The sequence below is a fragment of the Hippoglossus stenolepis genome, chromosome 8, assembly GCF_022539355.2.
Source record: "Hippoglossus stenolepis isolate QCI-W04-F060 chromosome 8, HSTE1.2, whole genome shotgun sequence".
NCBI lineage: Eukaryota > Metazoa > Chordata > Actinopteri > Pleuronectiformes > Pleuronectidae > Hippoglossus > Hippoglossus stenolepis.
Genome location: NC_061490.1, coordinates 9,049,700 through 9,067,569, shown reverse-complemented (window position 1 = coordinate 9,067,569; position 17,870 = coordinate 9,049,700). Strand labels below are relative to the sequence as shown.

Genomic DNA, 17,870 nt, shown 5'->3' with positions numbered 1-17,870 from the left:
CTCTAGTTCAAAGTCATTTTATCACACTGCCATCTCCTGGCACCCTAGATTATCACAACACTGCAAAACAAATCACAAAGGCTCAATATGGGTTGAATTAAAAGGTCCATCCATGAGCACATCTTGAACCTTCACATTCGAGTCATCAAATAAATTCATTCATCCAACATATTCGAGAATACAATAAAGTAGGAGATAATGGTTTCAATTCTTTTGACTTTGAACTTTATTAGGCCTCTTTCTTATGGAGACAACCGCCACACCAAATTACAAAAAACATAAATTATTAAATATTTCTTAAAAATCACAAACATATCAAGAGCTTAGTCTCACTATCTAGTTCAGGTTTTACCTCCCTGCAGCTACAGAACAGTGACATGCGGATCGTGCTCTGTTGTGGTGTTCATGTTATGGATGAATTAGATTTGCAGATGTCACAGAAATACTGCTGCGCTGTTGTATTGGAAACAAGTAGATTTTCCCAAGAAATCACTGCTTGCTTTTTGTCTGTGTGAAGCCTTTATAGGTGATAAATCTTGCCAGGTTCAGCCCACCCTCAGTAGGGTCACCGCCTCCACTCTGGAACCCTATTATAATTGAACTCCTACTACACTTTATTTTAAATAAACCAACATTAAAAATGTCTTGTAACCCAATTGCACTGTAGGTGTCTGTAAGGCACACTGGTATGGACATTCAATTCAATATGAAACTTTGAGTTCTTATTTGAAAGAACTTACATTTGTGCCATTTGCCAGTTTCAATTATAAGAAACCTATTATTAAAAAAATATTTTTGGAAAAACCTTAGAAGACCGACACCATTAATTCATCTGCAAGTGAGAGGCTGATTTCTCTCTTTGTCTACTCTGTTCAGTGAGTGGCAGAGAGATGGAGCCACAATTCCTTACACAGACTGAGATATTTCAATTTGTGACAGACAAATGCTCCTTTCAGACATTCACAGAAACCCTAGCAAGCTAGGCCAACTAAAATCCAAATTCCAAAAGGAATGTACTGCACCTCGAGCAATACTAATTTTTGAGTTTAGATTTGTACTGTTTTTATTGAAACAAATACAGCAACAGTATATACACACTATATATCATGTGAAGATTTAAAAGAGAATTTGATACTATTCTCTATCATTTATACTATTTTTAATCAATCACTATTTATGGCAATAATCATCGTTTTCATCATCAGCTTTTGTCCTGGAGTCCAACATATGATTAAGAGTGACAAAGATTGAACAATGACATTGTTTTAATTAACACATCCACAATAGTGTTTAACCCTAAAGACACCATCAAAGCCAAATTTATGACATAACAGTTAAAATTGATTGTACAAGTGTACCTAATAAAGTGGACACATTATGCCCTTACACAAAAAAAGTGATGATTCAAATTTCAGTTTGAATGCACGTGTTAGTTGGCCTGAAAATCTACCACATCACTAGAATCTATTAACCATCAAAACTAAATTGCACAATAAATCCTCACCCAGCAGTCTACACCCTTCACTGGTCACCAAGCTCTTATATAAAACTACAGTAAATGGCCATAATCTGTTATTTTAGGAGGAAACTTTGGGAAAGTTACTCAGTCAAACACTGGCTATGGTTGAGGTAAATTGAATGGTAAGCACCACCTGTCGGCTCTGACAATGGTCCATCACTGATCCTGAGTGCGGACAAGTCAGTTAGTATTCAACACAGCTTAGCCATTTACAGAGGAGGAGGAGGAGGTGACACACAATGAAATGTTAAGAAAAATGCTCCCCTCACATGGTGGGAGGGTATATTTGGACTTGTCCTCTAATATCCCACATTGTCGTGCCTCAGCTGGACAAAGTGTCCATGCATCACCGTACTCATTTAATTTTTAATGCCAGATAAAAATGGGCCAAAAGGACAAGCATCCAAATGATTGAAGACCTGGTTTAAACTAATGCTGCATCACCGACACCAAGGACATCACCTAAGGGCTACGGCTTATTTACACACACACACACACACACACACACACACCGAGTACGTAGACATAGACAGACACACACACAAACACCGACCCATCATGAGACGCTTTGAAAAAAGAGAGCAGCCAAAGCAAAGAGTGCAGAATAAGGCAAAGCATCTAAATGAACAGGAACAGGACAAGAAGCTGAAAGCATAGTGTGGAGGGGAAGAGCATAAATCATGCTGATAACAGTGTGAGCAGGTCACAGCCAGAGGCATTAATAATACACACATACATGCAGGATCAGGGTGGCAGTCCTAGAGCCATACTCACAACAAAACACCTGTCACCACCATGAGGGAGCCCTTACTGGTCTCACTAGCCCGCGCGCACGCACGCGCACACGCACACGCACACGCACACACACACACCTTGGGAGATGATTTATTTCAATAGAGTGCTACACCTGTCATGCAACAAGTAAAAGAGCTAGGGGCAGGAGAAGGGAGACGATATGGGGTGGAGTGGGGAGAAAAACAAATCTCATTCTCTGCCTGCCAGCCCTGGCTTCTCTGACTGAGGGGAGGAAGGTCTGGACAATAGTTCGGGGAAGGTTGATAGAGAGAGAGAGGGGGGGGGAGAAAGTGTAAGAGTGAGAAGACGATGGAGAAGGTGGTAAGAAAGGAACATGGAGGCAAGGCAAGAGTAAAAATATGTGAGCGAGAAACCAGAAGGATACAGGTAATGATGACAAAAGATAGCATGAGGGGGAACCAGGCGAGGGCAAGGAGAGCGATGGATAAACAAATGACGGCCAAGGAGACCGAGGGGGAAAGAGGGCTACGGTGGAAGTCCTCAGGATCGGCAGCGCAATCGCTTTACAAAGCCCCCTGCCCCCCCTTTGATCTTTCGCTCCTTTTTCTCCTGCAAATAGCTTTTCTGGTCTCAGTGAGTGCAGATAGCAACAGATACACAATGCTCTCAGCTATCTGACTCTTGGCAATCTGTTCATCACACACTTAAGTAGCATCCATGTGGAAAAGGAGGAGGTGAGTGATGGACAATTGGCTAAAAACAACTCCGGGAAGGTCAGATAAATAAAACTAAATTCAAGCGAGGCTTTAAGAAAACTCCTGAATCTACAGAAACGCTTTAAAAAGGGAGTAACGGAATAGGTGATAAAGAAAGGGAGGGGAGGAAGGAACGAGGTTTCAGTGGATTTGTCGTGCTGGCTTCCTGATGTTGAGTAAATGACAGCAGGTTTTGTAAGCAAAGCCTGGAAATCTCCAGGATTGTGCAAACACACACACACAAACAAACACACAGGCTAACACTCTCCAGTACGGTCTTTTGCTGCTTTCTCTCACACACGCACCACTTACATTAATTTCCTTGAGACTTAACCATAACTACTACTACTTGCCTAACCCCAACCTTTACAATACATATATAACACTTTAAAATCTAATAACTTAAATAATGGGCCTTGGTATTTATCCCAATAAAGTCCTCATATTAAGATTGTGTTAACATACAAGGGTCCCTGTGACATGAGTAATACTTTGACCACAGACCCCCACAACTGTATTGATCTAGCTCACCAGCTAGCCCAGAGAGTTCAACTCATATGGAGAGGCCCAAGATTGATGTGCGGACAGCGCCTTATAAATCAACAAGGTTAAAATTGAATTGTGCAAAATCAATTGCGGTCCAAATCCCGCGTTGCCTGCCTTTAATTCTCATCATAAATCTTCGCTCACACTAAAGTGCTCACATTCCTGCCACAACAGGGCTTCAGTTATGAGAAAGTACCGCAAGAGAGACAATCCTGTAATTACTTATGTTTGCTCCACTGGTGTGTAGATGACTCTACGCTCGGTGTGGGCTGTTTTTGTACGAAGACGGAGAGAACGCGTCTGTGTGGCGGCATATGTTATCTGTCCGGTTGCACCATGGATGAAGACCAATCGAAGATTCCCACTTTATCTGCCATCTTGCGCCTGTCGGCCTGATTAGATCTTTCTCAAATATGTTTGACTTGCAGTGTGAAGTAGTCCAAGACTGAGGAATGATAGTCGGGGGCCCTGACTACAACCATTGGATCAAAACTGCTTTCAAATCGAGGAGGGATTCACAGTTAACAATGCAGCATATACAGCATTAGTTGTTTTTAAATTTGTGATCTTACAGAGACCAGCCTCACTGTTTACTGTTCAGGCTCCTATAGCATCAGAGCTGTACAAGGCTGCGGCTTCACATTAAAACCATTCAACTGAGGAAACATGGGGGGGACTTTTATTGTGAAGCCATCACAGCATGCAAAAAACAAGTCAAATTATTATTTTTATGTTTACAAAGCAGTAACCGAACAAGAAGAAGCTGCCACAGCAAGGTAACCAGTGTTAACTGCTGTTTTGTGGAATCGTGTGTTGAATGAAATCAGATTGTGGCTAAAACATATTTTTTACTTACTTAAACACAAGTTTGGGTAATTGCGCAATAAATACACACACTAGTTGCTCTTCTGCTCAGGGAGTAGTAGTATTTAACCACACTTGCTGATAACACTAGCAAACTCTAATCAATCAGGAAATACATTTTAAGAAATTATAACTTTAAATTACCGAATGGACATAAATTTTGGATTCTGTATTTGAAGTCATAGAAGAACCATAGTAATGAGTAACTGTAGTGGACAGATGGAGCATATGTTTCTATACTGGGTAGTAAGTTATCTCTGGTGTGTGTGTGTGTGTGTGTTAACAGATACACTGTGACATATTACATAGTGTGAAGACCTTCCTGACGAGCCCGGGCTTAAGAACCAGAGACAAGTGGAAAATCCTCAGGGGGAAGAAGGGACTATTCTGCCACAGTGTTTTACTCATTCATGTATTCACTAAAAAAACAAAGAACATGTCTGCCACTGGTGGGAAATGTTAAAAGTGATTTTGACATATTTCCAGCCTTTTTTCTGCCCCTGAGCTTTAATGTCAACATGTTCTGCACAACGCACCCCGACTTCTCCTTGATTCACAGCATGTGAATAAGACCTGTGTCTGACGTTCATCAGACGTCAGAATGAATCGAGCCTTCTTCAAAAGTACAGGTATGATCTCAGTGGGTGTTTAATGGAGCCCTTGGCTGTGCAGCACTCCTCTCCCGTGGCAATGTCAACCACTGAAACCTCCTTCAAAAGCAAGGAAACCATCCAATTTTACTACACAGCAGTGGTGATGCCCACTGTAGGCAACCCCCCGGCTACACCTCTGACAGACGGGTCATGACGCAACACAGCAGCAACTGCTGCATATCAATGCATTCAGGTGAAGCGCGTTTCATAACCCAACCTCAAAGAGACACTTCTCCTTCAATGTGACGACTCTAAATAAGGTTGCACACTACACAGCTCTCAACTGGTAATTTAACAACTGCGATTAAGTGTTTGGTTGATAAGACTGAGAAAATGAATTAAGAAAATCTCATTAGGAGGTCTAAATAATACACACTAAGGTGAAATATTTAGATTTGAAATTAGGGCTCTAGACTCTAGGGCAGCTTTAATGAGAAAGATAAAAAGGAAGGCAGCAGCTGGCAAGTTTAAGTCCTGCTACTGTGTTCAGGCACATCAGGCAAATGAGCGGCTTTGTGTCCAGTGCTGTTAAGGGCAGGGGGGGTGAAATAAAGTGCATGGCAAAGTGCAAGTTTGTCCTCTGCTGTTTATACAGGGGTACTACAGAAGAGTACCTGTTAAGATTGTGTGAAGATCAGTTTCAACATGTGATTAAATAGGCTTGTGACAGGCAGTAGTGCCACCAAGTCAAAGTCCTGGAAATAAAACATCAATTATTATCGCAACATAATTTTCATCAATAGCAATATAACAGTTAAATTAATGTTGATATTGCCTATGCATCGTGTAAGCCCAGTGAGGAGGTACAACACTTAGTTGATCAAACTCCGATTTGAAAAACGTTTTGCTGTAAATCGAGTGTTTGTCATTCTATGCTCATGAAGAAACAATAAATAATGGGAAATTTATGATAGTTATTGATCTACTAATATGACTTTATCTTGATAGAATTTTTGCCACATTGTCCAGCTAGGTTTGTCACGAGAACCGATACATCGGTTCCAAGTCAATGCCAAAATTCTAAAAACATCATGGTGCTCTTTTTCTACAGTAACGGAGTATATAGATGTGTGTCAGTAGATGGAGTGTGCAGCCTCTGCCACTGTTCTGTTGTATAATGTTAACAGCCTTATCTTTTTACTTATTACATGAAGGTTACATAGCCACTGTGTTTTGTATGTTGAAATATTTGAATAAAAGGGGTGCATGTTGAAGTAAGTGGGATTTATTGTTTTGGTTGTGGTATCTAATTGGGAACTGGATGTAGAGATGTCTTTGGTATCGAGACATCTCTACATCCAGCCCTTACCCACTCCCAGTATGTTTAATTGGCTTAGGAACATAAATAAAAACAGTATAGCGGAGAATAAATTTGAAGAAATTGGTTTGAATTGTAATCTGGCTGTTGGTATATATATTCTCTTTCTAAGAGAAAAACCTGCCTGAGGTAAGTTGTTTTTCTGTATTAAAAGTCAAATCCAATTAAAATGAAAGGCCAACAAAAAAGAGCAGAGCCCATTGATAAGCTGCTCTGTGCTGTGAGAGCAATACCAAGTGGGGAACATGTACATCAGCAATTTGTTTATTATTTTTATATCTACCATAAAAAAACAAACACCTTTGCATTCATACCATTAACACGTTAATAAAAATAATGTTTTCATACAGGGACGGTGTATTTGACCAGACCAAGCTCTTTGACCATTCTATCCAATCATTAACCCAAAACTGTTATTTCCACCTAGGAAATATGGTCAACCTGAGGACCACTGAGTCAGAAGATACTTCTGTTCACATATAGAGCTCTGCATGTTCCAGCCGCTGCTTACATCACTGACCTGCTCCTTCCCTACAGGACTTACTGGTCACAGTCGTCCCAAGGTGATCTTGGTGCCTATAGATTTACATTCAGAAGTTTCTATTGAGGCCTTTAAAAAACAACTGAAACCCCAATTGTTACTCACCTGCAGTACTGCGTTTAATCCCATGTGTTTCTACTGCCTTCCTGATGTTTATCTGTTTTTTATTGCATATTTGTATTGTGCATTACTCTCTAATGTCCTTTTATCTATCAAAGGCACTTTGTGAATTTGGTCAGAAAAAGGTGCTTCATTAAATAAATTCCACTTACTCATTACCGAAGTGAGACATGTTTCTTATTCCAAATGCAGGAGTTATTTAAAAGGCTTTACTCAGAGTGATGGTTGTCAAGAGACACAGAAACTCTGTAGCCTGTATTTAAGAAAACACCAATTTAGTTTGGGAATTAGTTTACGCTGTTTTTGAAATTCAAACCTTCAGATACTGACAGCGACTAACACATGTCCCTGTAACCACTGAGGCTTCATAGTCTCCAGATGCTCTCTCGGGTCCTGCATTTAGGATTACACGCCGCCGTAGCTAACAGCAGCTAACTTGAGTTAGCTTGTTGTTAGCCTCTCGGGTAGTTTAGAGGGTTTACACCACGAATATTAGCTCTTTTTACAGAGCATTTTGGATAAATGTAACGTAATGTAGGTAAAGCCACTGGTTACTGTACAATACACCCCTTGGCGTCATCTGGCCGCCATGACGATGCTCACATATTAGCTCCCACCCACAGATGCTAACAGTTGGAGGCCGGTTTCTCCCTCACAGCCGCTACTAAACTTCAACACACAGCTCCAGGGCGCCGCGGTGACACTTACCAGCCCCTCGATCTGGATCTGTTTGACCGGAGAGTCCAATGTGCCGCTGGGGGTAGCCACTGCGACGGTGGGTACCGGAGTTGTCTCTTTACGTGCAGCCATTTCTTAAAACGCGTGTAAAGGAAGGACAGTTTTCACTGGCGGACTCTTCCGGTATCTATGCGTCCCCCCTTTTCCTGCTCGTGCTGAAACAAGTTAACTGGACATGAATTTCAAGATTTCATCTGCTTTAATTTAACATCTGACTCAGGAGCACGAGAGACAGATGCTGCGTTTTGTGTAGAGACCCCGGATGTCTTTATATCATGATTGAATTCATTACATTTTATCAGTGTTACATTATTTATTTGTTTCAATAATAGTTGGATCCTAATGAGACAAATGAAGAGTGAACTGTATATGGCAGAGCCAGAAGAGGCTGCACCTCCATGTTGTAATGTCGCAAAGGTATCCGCAATGAAACTGAAGATGAAAATAATTTGATTTACCCAGCATCAAATAGTCAATTCATTACATAAAGTTATTTCAGTGCAGTTTTCACAGACGTGCTTCGTATAATTTCGCCAACGTTCATCCCCACGAGCATCTTCTTCGTATTTGTACGGCTGAGCTCCTGAGAAATAAAGCTGTATATTCTACTTTAATTTGAAAGGCTTCTTCTAAACAAAGATTCTAATCTAATCCAAAGAGCCATTATTCCAAAGACGTAATTGAAGATGAAACCGTTTACCTGAAGATGGATCTTTTTAATAATCAAAGACTTGGGCTCCTCCTCTGCTTTGCTTGTCTTCTTCATCAGGGCATCTTCTTTTTCAGCCCAATTTCAGCTTCACCTTCTCTTTTCTCTCGACGAGCTACTTGTTGAACTACTCGTCCAGATCGATGAAGCCGTTGATGCTCTGGTTGAGTCCAGTAAAATGCTCGTAGTCTTAGCTTCATCTGTCATTTTATCATATTTCCTTAAAAAAAACAGCCCTATCCTCAACATTGGAAGAATCCCTCACATTCCTATATCAAAATCAATGTAGATTTGTTCATGAAATGATATAAAAATATTAAATTATCAGCAAAATTCAGTTCGAATGCTCAATAGTTTTACACTGTCATTTAGTTTTAACATTACTGGTAACTTGCATTTCTTACCAAGGTGTTAAAACTGCTCACTTAATATTTCTGTGTAATTTAATATGTAAAAGTAGATTTTATCTAATTTCTTTTTTCATATAAAATAATCTAAAAAAAAGATCAGTTTGAAAAAAAAAAAATACAGATATAATAAAAATATCCACTTTTACCAAGTACTTAAAACAGTTTATTTGAAATCTTTACAGATGTATCACAACTAGAAGTTACCATAAGACTAAAAAGGTGGGATACCGAACTTAACTGTAACAAGTACATTACCTAGTTACATGATGCAAAAAGGTGAATAAGCATAAAAAGGTACAAAAAAAAAAATCCAAAGAACTGAATTGATAAAACTGCCTGAATTATACATCTGAGACACATTATTTAATGCCAGGTAAGATTTACTGATTTCTTTTGACATTTTAACCTTTTTGTTTATCATGAAAGAACAAGTGCAACAAGGAGAAGGTGGAAGAGGCTACACTTTGGAGCAATAAAACAGTACCTTTCCAGAACATGTAGAGTCAATGAGGGACTTCATGTGAAAATACAGGGCTCTTTATCTAAAATCTCAACGATATCCGGTGACAGGGGCAATAGTACAAAACTGAATGGAATGAGCAGACAATGGACATTTAACTTACAAAACACAATGAAACCAAGCTTGCAAATCGGTGACTAAAAAAATGTTGTTTTATAAATATAATTGTTAAACATTCTTCCTCACTTCGTTTTACCCGAATGAATACTGCATGATTCCATCTGTAGTACAGTAAAATCTTGTTTTTTTTTAAGTTTCCAACCCGTTCCCCGCTACTCCCGCCCCTTCCCCAGAAACAAATTGGGCTGACAGGAAAACAAAATAAAAAAGGCCAAAAACTTGAGTAATTAAAAAAGTATATCTGTTGCAAGCAGAGTGTTTTTTTCTGTTCTTCCAATGTCTAAATAAGGTGGAATCTTGGTCCAGCGGTGGCAACGATGTCGCTGTAGGGCTCTGTCTGGGTGACCTCGATGGCTTGCTGCTTCTTAAGGACAAGGAAACTGTAAAACTTGGCTGCTGCCTGCTTCTTGTTGTTGTTCCGGCACAATTCGAGCAGGCTGACTGAGTCTGCTCCAGTCTTGGCCATGACACGCTGTGGAGAAAGAGGCACAAGATATCAGTCCAGGTCCTTTAGTTTGAGCTGTGGTGACTAATCTAACAAGCAGGTAATGCTCATCTTTAACCTTACTTTCATCAAGAGAGGGAAAATAATACTACTCTAGGAAGTAGAGTTACTCAATGCCTTTTTAATTTTAACATATATAGAAAATATATTCTAAACGTGGCAAACTACAAACAACCTACAAACTAATCTTTTAACAACTGTTTGTCTACTTTGAATCTGTTATCATAATTTGAATACAGTAAGTTTTGTACCTGGAGACCGTGCAGCATCTGCTGGGTTCTCTTGTTCCATCTCTTCTCCTCCTGATCCTGGTCTCCTGTCTGACCATCCTCGTCCTGAGGAACACAGACACAGTCATCAGCATCAATTGCCTCATACAGTTTCTTTCTTATTATTGCAATTTCTGCAGTAGCACTTTGGGCAGTTTTTAAACAAAATGACAAAATGCATCACTTTTACTTGACTACTACCATCAACAATGTTTCCACTGGGTCAGAGACAGCGGTTAATTTTCCTCTCACCTCTTCTTCATCGCTATCATCCTTCTTGTCTTTGCTTTTCTCGCCAATGAGGTCGAACTCAGGGACAAGCTGGGTGAGGGTGAGGGTCTCCTCTGGGGGCAGATCTACCTGAGGCATCTCTAACCTCTGAGACAAGACTGAGCGGTCAACTTGTTGCTGCTCCAACGTAGCCATCTGAAAGAGAGGAAGCAGGGTGGAGGTCAGGAAGAAGCCAAGACTAAGACTGAAGTGATTATGTTTTGTTTTTCTCCAATTTGGCTGTTGAGCAACAAACCTTTACTGCCTTTGTAAATTGAAAATAAATAAATAAATCCTGATGTCATATACCCCCCCATTCGATAACATAATAGTAATGACACCCCACTTATTAATCATTTAGTATGAAAACTAAAAAATTGGGAAACGTTTTATGGATCTGCTGCTACTGCATTAAAATCAACGATCACTCAGAAACTTTAAACAGCGCCTTTGAATTTTAAATCGTGAAATACACAGGAAAACTCAGTTGACTTTTACTCACTGCGAGGGGGCTTTCTTTGTCAAGGGTCTTGCGCTTGACACCACGTGGGGTGGAGGGAGGAGGCATGGCTGTCTCATCCAGGGTCGTTCTGCTGCCCTCCATCGCAGAGGCTGCCAGCATGCTGGGCTCCTCAATGATAGTCTGGTCTGTGAGAGATGTTGATATGTATGAAGGTGTCTCACTTAAAAACCTCTGCCATCAGTCTCTTGATCTCCACTCATCTCCTCCAGCAACACTTACCAACAACATCTCTGTTCTGACTCATGGCCTCCTCTCTAGGCACCTCGGGGTTCTCCAGCTCTTTGAGGAACTCATCCAGGCTGTCGGCTTCTCCGCCCTTCCTCCTCTTCCTCAGCTCGTCTGGCACCAGAGGCGTCAGGCAGCGCGTGAACATCTGTCATCAGAGATTTAACCATTAAAACTTGGAGCAAAATAGTGGTACAATAACAGTGTAGTTAAGGAAGACCGATGCAAGACAAAGGGAAAGTCTGCTAAATTCTAAATCAACACATTATCTATTCTGGAGGTGTAACATGGTTGTGAAGTGATATGGATAAGAGAGAGAAAAAAAAAACAATCACTTCCTCCTCTTTCTGTTCCTTCAGTGTTCTCATTTTAAAATCTCACAACCTGAACAGAATGCCAATGAAAGATATAATATTGTAAACATACTCTCTCTCCCTTTGCTTTAATCAGCCTTCAGTCTGACCCACATGGAGAGAAAGACCTCAGGTGTAGCTTGCTTTTGACCCATATTGTCTATGTGATTTCAGGCAGACAGCTGACAGTTTTGGTATGTTCTCCAACAGGAGTAGACACACAGTACTTTCCATAAATACATGCACATTTATACTTAATACAAGCTTTTGTTATTTACCTTGAGCAACCTTGGATTCCACAGGGGTTGAGCAGGCAGAGAGAAGAGCTTCTCCACTCCTCCGGTCTCTTTCCACATCATGAGCTTCTTCGTGGGAGGGGCGAGGTCCAGGGTGGTGACAATGTCCGAGTAGTCGGACAGCTGGGCCCTGATGGTCTTACTGTCCAGCTCTTTCACACTGTCCACAATCAGCTTCCTCTTACGCTTTGCCTTAGTCTCTTTCACTGCAAACGAGAAAATAAAAATACTTCATGACATGCTTCAACTTTAAAATATGGGTCAACCAATTTTCAAAACCAATATTCAGCATTTTTTTTTACAAATATTGGAACCATAATTTTCCTTAAGTTCAGATTGCTGATACAATCAACTCATGGTTTAGAAGCACCAATCTCTGCAGTGTCGAGCATCATCCAAGCCACAGCACAATCCTGTTGGTTACAGGTCTCAAGCAATAGCCCATCAACACTGAATGCTAGTGTGTACACAGAGGATTTCATTTACTGGCATTGCTCCAGGGAGCGAGCAAAGCTGCGTGTTAAAAGGTGAGGCAGCAGATATTGCAGAAGTGTAATAGATATAATCCTCTTTGCTGAAGTTGCAAATACCTCATTTTTTATGAAGAGGTTCATTTGTTGATTCAAAACACTGAGCAAGAGCGAGATGGAGAAGAGTGAGCTTAGCTAAAGTAACTATCAGATATGAATAATATGTGAAAAACTGTGGAATGAAAAACTGTTTTGCTTAAAGAAGGAGAGCTATGAACGATTGAGCAGAACAAGTGTCAAATGTAGAGCTGGTATGAGGAAAATAGCACTGTCCCAGAATGGAGGCCCAAACACTGCACAACCATTATTGAAATGATTGTTTCTTCAGTTCCAACAAATCCAACAGTGTGAGACATCTTCCTTCTAGTGGATCACATCACTGTGACTCTCTCAACTGAACTTTCATTTGATATCATAGCAATAATTTACAGTTATAAACTTCATATTTTTGAACGATGGCCTTCAGCATTTAAATTATGAAGCTTATAAATATAATGTTTTTGAGATTAAGAAGTCTGTAACTGTGTTATTCAAAAGGAGTCAAATACAACAGCTGTTAAATAAACATTTAAGTATCAGTTAAGATGCATCAGCATATACCCAATATATAATAAAATGGTTTAAAGCAGGAATAATTAAAAACCTATTGTTCGTTATCTAGTCAAATAAAATCCTTTTCCTTGTAAATGTCACCGCTGTTCCCATTATTAAAAGGAAAAACACATTGTGATAAAATTTCATTGCCCCGCCCCGCCCCCCCCCGCCAAAGTTGTATTTACAACAGGTGCGCCTTGAGAAAAAGTAAATACATCTAGCTAAACCGAACGCAGTGTAATGCAACACTCCTGGTTATAATCTTCAGTTTTTAATATAAAATATTTTAGAGTTGAGGATTCAACTATACGATTACTATGGAGGATGGACAATGTGGTGCTGTTGATGAATCCATCTCTCTGTGTAAGGGAGTGGTATTTTCAAATCAGGGAATCCTTGTCTTACGCATTCATTATGAACATTGAAATGTTCCTAGGTAGCATTCATGCATTGGGGTCATTGTGTGTCAAATTAGATAAGGTTGTTGCAACACATCTAAAAAAAACAAACTACTTACATTCTACAGAAAAGAATTAACACAGAATTTAATGCAAAAATATATGAGAATAAATGTATTTATAAACAGCCTCTTAAGAAGAGGGAGTCTTACCAGTGATGTCAATGGGCTCCAGGGCAAAGGCCTCCTCCTCATTATGAACCAGAGTTGTCTGTTCCGTCTGATCAACCATTGCTGGCAGTGGCTCGGCTGGGCCGGAGTCTGGGCTGTCTGGACCCGCTACACACAAAAAAAAAAATTGCATTTCCTCTTAAACAAGCAGATCATGACACAATGTGCACACAACTTATAATAGTACGTGACGATGTAGGTTTTCCTGGGGACCTCTACAACATTTATACATGAAAATGTATTTTATCGATAAACAGTGACTAGATAATAAAGGAGAAATAACAAAACCTTCATAGTTTCCTGGTTAATTTCCTTTGCAATATGGCAAATGACTTTGCTTCACTTACGAGACTGGAGGTTGTCAAAGTCATCCTCGTCATCTCCGTGATCTGGAGGCATCAGGACACTTTCTGTGATGGCTGGAGGATCATCAAAAATACCGCCTCCATCTTCAGAACTCAGCAGCTTATCAACTGGGAAATAACAAAGAGGATTAACATGACAATCATCCTTTTGTTACTTTGTTAATAATATTTCACAGAGCTACTTAAAGAGCAGTCCAATACAGTAAATGAGATTATTGAAATAAGTCAAACTGCTCACCCAACATTCCCCCATCAGTGTTGCCCAAGGAGCCATCCCCAAAGTCATCATACTCCATGTGGTTTGACTTGTCAGGGAGAGCAGCTGGGCCAGGCTCAGCCTCCAGCAAAAGGTTGGAGGCTGAGGCTCCGTGCATGATGTCCTCCTCAAATGTGCTGGCATCGCGCATCATGTCTCGGTCGTCCATACCGAAGTCAGCTGAAGAGTACAACAGGTTGTTATTGTAAATCATCTATAGGGTGATTTAATAATCTGATAGAACTGAATATCATATCTACTCATTTGTGTATAGTGGGAGGGTTTTAAATAATGTATCAGTATCCAGTGTCCTACCGAAGTCATTGTCCTGCAGGAGACTGAGGTTTCCAACGTCTTCTCTCATGGTGATCTCTTCTACTCTGCTCTGGTTCAGGGTGAACTGCTGTGCAACATCTATGTCACTGTTTGAAACAACAGAAGAAGAAAAAAAGACATTGGGGATGAGAAACAGTAAATGAATGGGTGAGTGAATGGCACACCAGTACTAGTGACAGAAGAAAAGTATGTCACCATACAGACCCATCCTTCATTTCAAGTGTTGGGCTCAAGTATTTAACGCAAAACTAAGAAATCAAAAGAAAATGTTGTGAACTTACTCCAGATCTGGAAGGGGCTGGTCAAAGTCATGGAACTCCTCAGGTAAGGTGATGGCATTGTAAGCTGCCTCTCTGTTTTCCTCAGGAAGATCCACCACACCTGAATTAAAATCAAAGATATAACTTTATAACACACAACTGTATGATGATTGTAACAATATGATTGTCTCCCTCAAATAAGAACAAGTCTGTTCACTGCAACAGCAGAAAACTTTGTTTTTTTGTTCGGGAAAACAAATCACTAATTCTAGAAAAATGCATCAACGTCTTTCTTATGAAGAAAGGTCCAAGAACTTAATTGTCTCAACATTTTATCTTACCTGGCCTGAAAGCCATTTTAATCTTGATGAAGGCTTCATTACAGTCAGCAAGCAGGTACTTGGCCTTCCTGTGGTAGATTCTCACGACCCCAAGGAGCAGATGGCCTGATGTACGCAGAGCCATCTTTACCTAATGAAAATAGCCACAGAAAAAGTGAATAAAGAGTGTAAAAACAAGACCGAAGTGATATCAGTGCATTAAATACAGCAACACTGACACTGAAAATAAACCAGCCTATGTAGACCTAAGTACAACTGATTGCTTTTGCATGAAGCAAAGACAAACTCTGTTGTAATATTTCATTAGGAAACACAAACATCCACTGCTTTGACTTATTGGGAGATATCAAGAAAGACAAGACAGGCACCAGTAAGAAGTCAGGATCTGAGCGAGGCTGAAGTGCACAAAGTGATCACATGACCTGCAGCAGAAACTGCAACATGGTCTTGTTACCTTGGGTGAGATGATGCTCTCCACACTGCTCTCCAGGTTGCATTCAAACACATGGGCCTTGGTCAGCTTCTTGTCCCAATGGGCCGCTAGCCAGATCTTGGCCAGCGGCCCACGCTTGCTGAGGACAAAGTGGGCGTAGAACATTGCCCCGGTTCCCCTGGCTCACGCACACTGCGGTAAGGTTTACCTGGAAAACACAATTTGTTTATGTATGAGGAGAGGCCACTCTGAAAAGCTCAGGACAGAAAGAACAAAATATATACAAAACACAAACTAGCAGCTCTGAGATAATGGAGATTTCAGCTAACTCCAGAAGCATACAGAGCTCAGGGAGTGCATGGCACAGTGTGGTGGTAGATATAAATTACACTAGTGCACAGAATCAATGCTTAGCAAGGTTAGCATTTGAATGTTTGAAATATTTGTTGTCAAATACATCAAACATCAGTCTTAAAGGCAACACAAGACAGAACAAACTGGCTCTGTAAAGATATGGATCTATTTAATATATAATATCGTTTCATAGACGAAATAGTTTATATTATTAAAATCTTTGGTTTTAAGCAACTATTACCTTGGTTAACTTTAGGGTTTGCTCTCTCTCTCTCTCTCACAGAATTGTGTTAATACTAATTTATAATGTCGCAATGCTTATGCTGGAGGCTTTAGGGTTAGCATACAGCTAACTATAACAGTCAAATCGATGCGGTTCCCTCCAAGCAATTTTTTCTCTCTTGTTATACACCGATTAAGTAAATTTGATCCATACTCATTGTAAAATACCAAAACAGAGCAGTAAACGTGGAAGAGTGAGATTTTTATGGAATCAAAACAAGCGCTGACTTCATTCAAGTTCCGCCTGTCTCCCAGGCAGGGAGGCAAACATTGGTAATGCACATGTCTACCCACGGCAACAGACGCTTTCCCGTATAGTACACATATGACTCTTAACTAGCACAAGCACATAAATCAGACATGTACCGGTAAGACGCGGGAGTTTACATGATCACCTCGCAGAGTATAGTCTGAGCGCCAAAGGGGTGATCAACACCAGTAAATAGTCGGCGCCATCAACTGGGTCAACTAAATTAGCCGCCAGCTAACTACAAAAGGAGCAATGAAATCGTGAGCTGCGCGTGAAATGTCTCCAGTTTCCGTCCTGGCCGATGAATTAGAGCTTTTCTTAAAACAACAGAGAAGACTGCAGCTCTTTCACGGAAACACAGAAAGTACAGCACGCTGGAGAAAGTCGCGCATGAAAAGCAGCTCCCACTTTTTTCCCTCTACCAGCACAACAGTGTCGTTAGCTGGCGGCTAAAGGCTCCGTGTCCAGTGAAGGCCGCGGCGAATAAACACAGACGCGCGCGTAGATTCCCCCCCCGGCCCCGCAGCGAACAGCGTGCGGAGGTTTCCGCTGCAGACTCACTCACCCACAGGTCGCCTTTCTCTGTGAAACTCCAACTATTAGGTTATTTCTCCCAGCGAATTCTCCCTTGTTGTACTCATTAAAAGAGCCAAGATGGCGCCACTCGCCTTCCTCCCGCTCACCGCTGTCCTTTTAAAATCGGCAGGATGTTTACAGTCAAAAATGGCGGAGGAGGAGTCTGCTGACAGACAGCCCGCTGTGCGCGCCAGGCACAGATAGGGGGCGCTGTGGCACAGTGCGTACCTGACAGACAACAGGAAGGATGGTGACCATGGAACTGTAATAAATCGATTCATGTGATTATTAGGCCCGAGCACCGAACAGTAGGAGACAGTGGGAGGCCCTGCTGAAATTGTAAGGATTATTTTTTTATTTATTTTTTCAGGCAAATGAATTGGCTTTTTGAGGGCTTTAACATGCTCAAATAGTTACCAAAGTTTGCAGAAAATTTGAAAGTGGTGAAAATGTACGTATTCTGGAGTAATTTTAAATGGGCGTGGCAAAATGGCTCAACAGCGCCCCCCGCGCCCCCTGGAACGCGTTCACATTGACCGATCTTCACAAAAATCGATACACAGGTGTATCATGACCAGACAAACAAAAAAGGTCAGAGGTGCACTTCGAAAAAAGCAACAGGAAGCCCGCCATTTTGACTTTAGTGGCCATTTTG

The 17,870-nt window shown here is 40.8% G+C and overlaps 2 protein-coding genes across 2 annotated transcripts in view; both read right to left on the bottom strand.

Moving 5' to 3' along the window:
* LOC118113718 (eukaryotic translation initiation factor 3 subunit H) overlaps positions 1–7,937 on the bottom strand; it is a 55,130-nt gene extending 47,193 nt beyond the window's left edge. The window contains exon 1 of the mRNA XM_035163658.2: positions 7,781–7,937. Within this exon, the coding sequence (XP_035019549.1) occupies positions 7,781–7,882 (102 nt within the window). The 5' untranslated portion in view covers positions 7,883–7,937. The remainder of the gene's footprint in view (positions 1–7,780) is intronic.
* A 1,132-nt stretch (positions 7,938–9,069) lies between these two features.
* LOC118113978 (double-strand-break repair protein rad21 homolog A) lies at positions 9,070–17,362 on the bottom strand. The gene is made up of 14 exons (XM_035164147.2): positions 17,205–17,362; positions 15,775–15,961; positions 15,321–15,450; positions 15,001–15,100; positions 14,699–14,805; positions 14,366–14,563; positions 14,110–14,235; positions 13,745–13,870; positions 11,993–12,216; positions 11,356–11,509; positions 11,116–11,261; positions 10,596–10,769; positions 10,326–10,409; positions 9,070–10,041 (listed from the first exon to the last, which is right to left on the bottom strand). Exons 2-14 carry the CDS (start codon positions 15,916–15,918, stop codon positions 9,850–9,852), a joined length of 1,905 nt encoding a protein of 634 aa, XP_035020038.1. The 5' UTR covers positions 15,919–15,961; positions 17,205–17,362; the 3' UTR covers positions 9,070–9,849.
* Positions 17,363–17,870: the final 508 nt, after the last annotated feature.

Coding starts and splice junctions, on each gene's coding strand:
- LOC118113978 (XM_035164147.2), bottom strand. CDS start 15,918: ATGTTCTACGCCCACTTTGTCCTCAGCAAGCGTGGGCCGCTGGCCAAG. Junction 14,236..14,365: donor CACTGATGGGGGAATGTTGG/GTGAGCAGTTTG, acceptor GTTATTTCCCAG/TTGATAAGCTGCTGAGTTCT. Junction 10,042..10,325: donor AGATGCTGCACGGTCTCCAG/GTACAAAACTTA, acceptor CTTTCTCCACAG/CGTGTCATGGCCAAGACTGG.